Here is a 9,756-nt window from a genome sequence, read left to right as displayed (position 1 = left end):
GGTTGGTTGGGGGTGGGGCTTCCAAAGCTCTGCTCCCAGTGTCTGGTCGCTCATTACACGCGCTTGTGCATTCCATGCATACATGCTTACGTATGTTAATGTGTAACCAAGTGCTTTTCTCCAGTTAAAATAACTAAAGACAAAAAATAAGACCTTACATATTTGGAAAAATTAAAAACAATGTATTGTACGAAGCAATAACTTATTTCATACAGTGTAATAAAACCACAGTAACCAAGATAACATTCCATCAGAAAAAAGACTGAACTACTGATACATGCTAAAACATAGAGGAACCTTAAAACTATGACAAGCGAAAGAAGCCAGATAATACATGTAATTAAATTTATAAGAAATGTCCAGAATGGGCAGTCCTATAAAGACAGAAAATAGGTTAAGTATTGGTTGCCAGGGGTTTGGGGAAGAAGGGGATGAGGAGTGGACTGCTACTGGGGTGGCTTTTATTTTGTCTGATGAAAATATTATGGACATTGTTTTATTGTTGCACACTCTTGCGAATATACTAAAACCACTTTATTTTTATATTTTTAAAGTTTATTTTTTAACTTTATTTTTATTGTTGACACTCTTACAGATGTCCCATGTCTCTCTCCTCCCCTTTCCCACCTCCACCCAACCCCTAACTCCCCTTCCCTCTAGCCACCACACTGTTGTCTGTGTCTGTGGGTGTGCATATATATTCTTTGGCTAATCCCTTCCCCTTTCATCCAATTCCCTTTCCGTCTCCCCGCTGACAGCTGACAGCCTGTTCCATGTATCCATGCCTCTGTTTCTATTCTGTTTGTCAGTTTATTTTGTTCACTAAGTTGCACATATAAGTGAGATTATATGGTATTTGCTTTTCTCTGACTGGTTTATTTCACTTACCATAATTATCTCCGCTGCCATTGGTGCTATTGCAAAAGAAAAGATTTCCTTCTTTTTTACGGCCACACAGTATTTCACTGTGTACATGTACCACAGCTTTTTTATCCACTCATCTACTGATGGGCACTTGGGCTGCTTCCAGGTCCTGGCTGCCATAAATAACGCTGCTATGAACATAGGGGTGATCTATTCTTTCGAATTGGTGTTTTGGGATTCTTAGAGTAAATTTCAAGAAGTGGGATCACTGGGTCAAGAGGCAGTTCCATTTTTAATTTTTGTGTGGAAACTATACTGTTTTCCAAAGTGGCTGCACCAGTCTGCATTCCCACCAACAGTGCACTAGGGCTCCCTTTCCACCACATGCTCTCCCACATTTGTTGTTTTGTTGATTGAATGTAGTCATTGTGACAGGTGTGAGGTGATATCTCATTGTGGTTTTAATTTGCATCACTCTGATGATCAGTGAGTGACATTGAGCATCTTTTCATGTGTCTTTTGGCCATCAGCATGTCCTCTTTGGAGAAGTGTCTATTCAGGCATTTTGCCAGTTTTTAAATTGGACTGTTTGTTTTCCTGGTATTGAATTGTATAAGTTCTTTATATAGTTTAGAGATTGCCCCTTATCAGGTAAACTATTGACCAATATGTTCTCCCCTACAGTGGGTTCCCTTTTCATTTTGTTGATGGTTTCTTTTGCTGCGCAGAAGCCTTTTATGTTGATGTAGTCCCTTTTGTTCATTTTCTCCTTTGCTTTCCTTGCTCCAGGAGATGTATCACAAACATATTGCTATGAGAGGTGTCTGAGATTTTACTGCCTATGTTTTCTTCTAGGATTTTCATGATTTTATGACTTATGTTTAAGTCTTATCCATTTTGAAGTTATTCTTGTGTATGGTGTGAGTTGGTGGCCTAGTTGCATTGTTTTGCACGTACCTGCCCAATTTTCTCAACACCACTTATTGGAGAGACTGTCTTTATTGTATGCTCTTGCCTCCTTTGTCAAATATTAATTGACCATATAGGCATGAGTTGATATCTGTATGCCCTGTTGTATTTCATTGATCTCTATTCCTGTCTAAAAATACTTTAAAATGATGAATTTTATGGTCTGTAAATTATATCTCAATAGAAAAGAACTGTATAAGGAAAAAATACTTATTCCTATAATTAGCAGACCATTTAGGACAAGTATATCCTCAAGTTAATAAGAGGATAAATAGTGCTGGAAAAAATAAAATAAAAATTTAAAAAGAGTTAATTGATGGATGTCGAGAACTGCTAGAAATCTTTTTCTAGACCACAAGTACCACCATCATTTGTTGAATAATAAGACAGGAGTGAGCTTCGAGTAAGTTACCCCATGTAATCTCTAAGAAGTTGTGTCCGATAGTTACATTTGGTTAGCGAGCTAACTTCTTCATTCCAAACGCTCTCTCTTACACATTATTTTAATTTTACTTTCAGCATCAGCATGACAACCTGCTCCACAGTGGCTGCCCTGGGAATGATGCCACTCTGCCTTTACCTCTACAGCTTGTCCTGGAATTTTGAGCAGAATGTCACCATTCCGTATCAGAACATAGGTCTGTATGAGCTTATGAAATGAAAGAGTAACAGGAATGGGGATGGTAAGAGTAATAGCTGTTGTTTACTAAGTGTCTCCGTTAGGCAGGGTTGTTTTTTGTCTTTTTTTGTTTTGTTTTGTTATTGCTGTTACCTAATTTAATTTTCTAAGTAACCCCACAGTACAGATTCTACTACTACTGCCATTTCCTAGATTTTCAGGATGAGAGCGATTAAGTAACTTGACCAAGTTTGTGCAGCTGGTAAGGACAGCACCAGAATTCTGACTTAGGAATCTGTCAGCAAAGTCCAAGCTCTTAACCCCTACATAAGCTCATGTTTGAAAATAAAACCAGAAAACTTATTTATTAAAAACATTTATATAGTTTATTGTAAAGCAACGGGACTCATCATGACCGAAAGGTTACCTGGATCACAGCAGCTCTAATGAGACCTCAGTTCCGACCGGTCCACCTTTCACATCGCCTGTGAGCCTTGACCCCTTTGCTGATCAACAGAAATGATTCCTGTTGGTTATTGAAGTGTGTCCACATGTCACAACTATTCTCCTTTCATTATCTCTTTTCCTGAATATTATTTCTCATCAAACTCTGTCCAGTTCCTAGAGGTCTCTGTGGACTCACCAGGCTTAGAAGAAAAACTGGATAAAATGATCTGCCTGTTCTAGTTTGGTCAGAGCCTCTGGAGAGCTGTAGAAACTATGACTCTTAAAAGTCTAACATGTCAATCTGGAGTCTCAAGTCGGCACTTGGAGGGCTTGCCACCCCTGGTCCATATTTCAAAACCATGACTAGCGCCATCTTCTGATAATAGCTGGAGACTATTGACTTTGTAAAATTTGAGGGAAATCTTAATTTAGAGATCATGATTTTATGTATACAACCTATTCTGATTAGTAAGTTACTTGATATATTGTTTTGATAACATATTCTGAAAGACATTCATAAATAATTAAAACCCAAAATATTATGAGCAATTCGTATAACTTTGGAGTCAGTATTGCAGACAAGTAGCTCTGGAAATGTCAGTGTATGGATGCCGTTGGCAAGATGACCCCTGCTCTACTGAGCCTGCCTTCAGTGCCTTTATTCGCTTGTGTTAATTAAAAGGCATTTTTTTCCTACTTGCATTTGGGTTACCTAGCTACACTTGGAGACTAGGAGAAATGGCTTTGGTGTGTGTAACAAGTGCTGTTTTTTATGTCTGAAACAGGTATTCTTACTTTGTGAAGCAAATGACCCATTGGCGTCCAATAGGGAACAATAGCTGTGGTTGCGGAGGGGACCCCATACAGAGCACCAAAGATGATCACAGATTAAAGAGCCTCCTCCTGTGTGCTAACTTGACATTTCCAGTTGTCCCTGAAATTCCCTGGGGTTGTCAGAAGGATTCTGAGAGACATGATGGACCAAACATGGTGGCACTCAGTAGTATCAGATCCTCTTCAAAGACTGTCTTTCAAAGATTGAAAAAATAAAAATAAAATTGGAGGTGGATGCAGATGCAAAATGCAGCTTTAATGAAAGCTTTTATGTAATTGAAATAGAAATTGTTGAGGCTCGAGGGTTAGGGTGAGAGGCGACGCCGTCTGACGGATTTCTCTTCTATTCAGGGATTTCCCTCCTGTGCCTGACCGTTCCTGTGGCCTTCGGTGTCTATGTGAATTACAGGTGTCCCAAACAATCCAAAACCATCCTCAAGGTAAGCAGCTCCGCCTAGCAATGGGCATATCCTCAGACTGAGAGACGTAACAGATGGATGTAGCAATGACTGAAACAAACAAGCCAGTCACATGCGGTCCCACACCCAGCAATTTTCCCTGCCTGTCCTACATTTTTGGATCCTACGTCCAAGTTTCCTCGGCTCCTGTAAGCCTTGCTCTGTCACTCCCATAGACCCATCAGCCGAGGCTTACGACACCCCGGAAAGTGGGGACTCCCGCTGGAGTGACAGGAAGCTGAGGCCTGCGTGTGGTCAGAGAACCCAGGGCCATCTACTCCCAAGGCTTCACACAGGCGCCCAGGCGGCCGCTGCTCAGGGGTGCGCGCCGGGGAGCCCAGTGTTTAGGGAGCAGAGCTGGTTGCCTGGAAGCGCGGGACCAAGGGCGGGCTTTGGGAAACATTCCTGGGGGAGCTCCTAAGGCTGTAGTTTGTACGCACGGGCCAGGGCCGCCGGCCCCGTGAAGACCTGTCACAGTGAGATACATCCAGGGCACGCGGAGGAGCCTGGCCATGGAAGAGTGGTAACCGCAACTCCCGCCGCCTCCTTCCAGGCCGCCTTGTGTGTGCGGGAGAACCAAGCACATGTCCCTGTTAAATGGCTTGTGAAAATAGCTAGCCGGACAGAGGATATTCTCAACAAGGGTGTTACTCTCCTGGGGTGCTTTCTGATGCTTTCTGATTTCCCAGTTCCATATTGTTTTATTTATTTATTTTTATAGATGCTTATTTTTAGTGTCTATGTTTATATATATATTTCAGAGAGGAAGGGAGAGGGAGAGAGAGAGAGATACATCAATGATGAGAGAGAATCATTGATAGGTTTCCTTCTGCACGCCCCCCCACCCCAACTGGGGATTGAGCCCACAACCTGGGCATGTGCCCTTGACCAGAATCGAACCCAGGACCCTTCAATCCACAGGCCGACACTCTATCCACTGAGCCAAACCAGCCGGGGCTATGTATTGTTTTAGAAGACACAGAATTGTATGTGCTGCTTTCATGAAGAGTGTAAAGAGTTGCAGTTATAGTTTACATTCATAAGGAAACAAACACGGGGGGCTAACCGAGGTTCAGCAAATATGCCTGAGTTCATCTCAGCTGAAGGTGCACAGTTTGGTTCAGTTTAGGCGCCTGCCATTTGGCTCTACCTGGCAGAACATGGCCGCCCCATTTGCCTGCACAAATGGACGCTGCTTTCCCGGTTTGGCCCAAAACCAAACCACTGCCACCATCCCTCCAATGAGACGAGGAATATGAGAAAGGGGTCACGCAGACAAGTCAGTGAACACAGAGCGCTGGGGGAGGCTTCCGCGGTGCGTACAGGAGTGACGTTGTTATTTTGGTAAAAGAAAATGTCTAATGAGGCAGTTTATGGTTATAATTTTGTTTATAAAACAAGAGAAGAAAATATGATTATTGGAACCTCTTACTTTTCAAGTACTCCACCCTCGATCATTTTCTAACAAAGAAAGTCACTATTTTGGTGTTTCCAGATCTGTCAGTGACTGTGGGGAAATCAGATATATTTTCTGTAGGTCAGTTTCATTTCTGTAAAGGTCAGATTTAAAACCCTTTTCCTTTGGCTATTCCATTGGATTTGTGGTAGCACATTTTTAGTAATATGCATAAATATCCTAGAGTGCCTTCATTAAAAAAAAAAGGCTGGGAAAATTTCATCATTATTTTGGTATATCGGCAAGCCGAGGCTCTATCCACTGAGCCAAACCGGTTTCGGCAAATATGGAACTCTTCATGAATTTGCATGTCATCCTGGCCTAGGGGCATGTTAATCTTTTCTGTATCGTTCCAATTTTAGTATACGTGCTGCCAAAGCGAGCGCTGTTCTTCATACTCTTTTAATTTAAGATCTGATTCATTTTCTAAACAAATTGCTTTCTGTGAATTTTAAACTTTCAATCCCTTTTTTGGTAGAAAGGTGCAGAGGGACATTTATAGTCGCAGGCCTTCTCAGCGTGTTCCACCATCCTCCAGGAGGTGAGGCCCAGTCTGTCCCTGTGTGTGGGCAGTAAAGGTGACCTCCGGAACACACCTACGGCACACGGAGTTGTTTTTGTTTTGTTTTGGTTACCCATGGCTACCTGAATCATTTCACATCAAGGTTGATGCTGTAACTAGGTGCATAGTTTGCTGTCAACCTGGTATGAATGGGAGCTTGCCAAGTTCCTGATCTTTCCCAAATATTCTAGCTCTTGTTTCTTTCCTATCTGATCGAAGACTCAAACCTCTGGAAAATTTTCTGTTGACTTTTTTGTTTCTGATAAACAACAAAAGAGACAGCATTCATTTGGGAGAGGGTAGAAGTATTTGTCAGTACCTCTCAGATTACATTACTTAGCTCAGATTGTCTCATGAAGAATGGGTAAATTTCACTTGGAGGAGAGAAGGGCAGGGACCCAAGCAGTAAGAAGCCACAGTAAGAAGCCACTGGTGGGTGAAGAGATGGTGGGAAGGGAGTGGGGGATGGTCAGGTGGGAAGGATCTCAGATAAGAGGGTACCAGCGAGGTATCTAAGAGGTGCATGTACAGGTGTTGGATGCTTATTGTCAGGTTTCACTCATTTCACAAATATGTCCTATCCATGAAAACGACCTCCCAATCTTTCTGACCAAACCCTCCACTGAAAGGGAGAAGATACAGTTCACAACACAAGAAGACTGAGCTTCGTGTTGAGCCTTCCCAGTTTCTAGCTTAGCCAAGTCACGTGACCACTTTGGACCACAGGTTTATTCTCTGTTGAATGACGTATCTGGTGGTCTCAAAGTCCTCTTTAGCGCGGTGATGGACTTTGCATCGTAGAATCTAAAGACCATGATGTTTATGTACTTATTTTATTGGTTTGCTTCAGATTGGGGCCATTGTTGGTGGGGTCCTCCTCTTGGTGGTCACAGTTGCTGGTGTGGTGCTGTCGAGAGAATCTTGGAATCCAGACATCTCCCTACTGACCATCAGTTGCATCTTTCCTTTGATTGGCCATGTCGCGGGCTTTCTGCTGGCACTTCTTACCCACCACTCTTGGCAGAGGTACAGTTAAACTATCCATAAACTTGGTTGAGAAAAATAAACTAAACACATAGCCTTTGCTGTCTGGCTGAGTCTGGAAACTCAGAGAGTTTTGACTTATAAGGTGGACGGAACAGGACAGCTCATCATACAGAGGGTGAAAAGTTCACAGTGATTCGTTATGTAAATGAAAACAAAGACCAGATTGATGGTAATAATTGATGGTAATGTAATCTGTGACATTAGGATTTGGATATTGATACCACTTGTAATCTGGACACCTTGCTCTTCATATTCTAGTGGTTAAATAAGAGGGGTGAGATGGTTTCACTAAATATAGAGATCATTCCAGGGCATGAGCAAGTTCCAGAAATTAAGCATATATGCCTTGTTTGTGCCAATTTTTAAAAAGGTGCTACTTATGAGGGGCAAGAAGAGAAAGGGCCAACTTGAGAAATAAAGTAGAAATTTATCTTAAATATTATCACTACAAATTGGGGAATATAATTTATAAATGCTGTGAAATATTAAAAATGATAATATTCCATGCTATTGGAATAGATGAGATGAGCATTATTATACACTGTTGGGGGTCACATAAATTGGCATAAACTGTCTAAAGGGCAAGTCACATCAATAGCCTTATCAATATTTATAGCTAGCAGTGGTTTTACCTCTGGAATTCTATCCTGAAGCTATCAGGTAAATGCACAAATATTGATATGCAAAGACGTTAATTGCAGTGTTATTCATAAATATAAAAAATAGAAACAATTTAAATATCTAACAATACAGATTTATTTCATGATGTGGCTATGTGATGGAATATGATGTATCAATTTTAATTCTTTTGAAAACACTTAAGAGATAAATTTGAGTTAAAAAAGAAAGGAAAACAGTTGCATTTTGAGCCTCATCTTATAGAAGAAAGAAAAAGAATTTTATGCACAAGAAAATACTGGAAGAAATATGCCATATGCTAATAGTGTTTATTTTGAGTAGTGGGATTAAGACTAATTTTCATTACTTAACATTTTTGGTTTATTTTTTATGATTTTCATTGAGCATGTAATTTTCAATTCTTTTAAAATCAGAAAAGAATTTCTGAAGAAAAGTAAACTGTGCAGTTGAACTCCAAAGGTGGAGTTTGGGGAAATGTCGTTGGCCGCCTGCTGCTTCCAGTTCACGTGGGGACACTTAGGATTGTCCACAGTCCGGGGTGCGGCTCCACCACGAGTATCTCATTTACTTGCTACAAAGCCTCAGAGGTGTCATCAGTAATTTGCAGATGAGCAAACCCTTTGCAAAAATTAAGCAACTTGACCAAGTTCATTGAGCCAGAATGTGGTAGAGTTAGGATTTGGACCTGGGTTTGCTTCCAAAGTTAGGAACAAGGACTGTGGAGTGGTTGAAACATAATTGGATCTGGAGAGAAAGTATTCCTATAGCAAAGAGTAGTCAACAATCTCATTTCCCCCCCGACCTGATGGCTTAAGAAAGATCAGGCCTGAGATACCGCATGTGCCCAGTGAATGGCCCAGGTGTGAGGTCCAGCTGGTAGCTTAGTTGTATGAAGGTAGGGTAGTCTGAAGAAAGCATAGCAAGCAATGGGGTCACCGTACATAATGTAAGAGCCACAGAACTCGTCCTGTGACAGTGAGGACATTTTCACTCCCACATTCCACACCCACATTCCAGTCCAGCTTACCTTCTGAACACCTCTCCTCTCCTCCATCCATAAAAACCTGACGACGCCCTTTACAACCTGGAGACAGAGGAACCTGCTTACTCCAGCCTCAAGGTCCTGCCTATGTCTTCTTTTTTCTTCCTCCTGCTTTTTCTTTTCCAAGTGAGGTTTCTTTTCTTTTTTTTTTGCAATTAAAAAACCAATAAAATACAGGAAAGTGGAAAAGGTCTTTGTGTTTACTTCCAGGTGTTGTTTAGTTTCTACTGTGCCTGTCTAACTCAACGTTCCCTTCTCATCCTGAAGCCTCTGCTCTTCACAGATTGGCTTACAGCACGTGCAGTGCCTCCCGGTAGGCAAACTCATACCTGTCCCTGGAACTTTAATTTCAGTCATTGTCACCCAGTAAATGCCTCTCCCCATCCTTTCATCCCACTTCCTCTGTGAAGCCTTCTCTAACCACTGACTCCCCTTTTCTAAATGTCTACAGCATCTCCCCGGTTTGTCTGGTGGTGGTGCTGAATTTTCCCATGTGTATGGCTTGACTTTTCAAGCAGATTCCTAGGGTGGGGTTCCTAGAGCCCTCCTCCCAACTGCCTCTCAGGAGACCACCTACAGAGTAGGCACTCAGCAAGTCATTATTGAACGAGTAAACATTTTTAGGGGCCTAAGCCCACAGCGTACATTTATTGCTATTTGTAAAGAGAACATTTAAGAATAGTCCTTAATTGCTATTATGTAACTCTTGAAAAAAAAATGTTCATTGTAGGTGCAGGACAATTTCCTTAGAAACTGGAGCCCAGAACATTCAGATGTGCCTCACCATGCTGCAGCTCTCGTTCACTCCCCAGCAGTTTC

At 41.7% G+C, this 9,756-nt stretch overlaps 1 protein-coding gene across 1 annotated transcript in view; it reads left to right on the top strand.

Annotated features, from left to right (window-relative positions):
- Window positions 1–9,756, top strand: part of SLC10A6 (solute carrier family 10 (sodium/bile acid cotransporter), member 6) — a 22,536-nt gene that overhangs the window by 10,227 nt on the left and 2,553 nt on the right. Inside the window, exons 2-5 of the mRNA XM_015566173.1 lie at window positions 2,353–2,471; window positions 4,085–4,173; window positions 7,060–7,235; window positions 9,668–9,751. Of these exons, the coding sequence (XP_015421659.1) occupies window positions 2,353–2,471; window positions 4,085–4,173; window positions 7,060–7,235; window positions 9,668–9,751 (468 nt within the window). The remainder of the gene's footprint in view (window positions 1–2,352; window positions 2,472–4,084; window positions 4,174–7,059; window positions 7,236–9,667; window positions 9,752–9,756) is intronic.

This window comes from Myotis davidii, unplaced genomic scaffold (assembly GCF_000327345.1).
Source record: "Myotis davidii unplaced genomic scaffold, ASM32734v1 scaffold662, whole genome shotgun sequence".
NCBI classification, from domain to species: domain Eukaryota; kingdom Metazoa; phylum Chordata; class Mammalia; order Chiroptera; family Vespertilionidae; genus Myotis; species Myotis davidii.
Note: the sequence above shows the minus strand (reverse complement) of the source record. Positions and strands in the feature narration are given on the sequence as shown.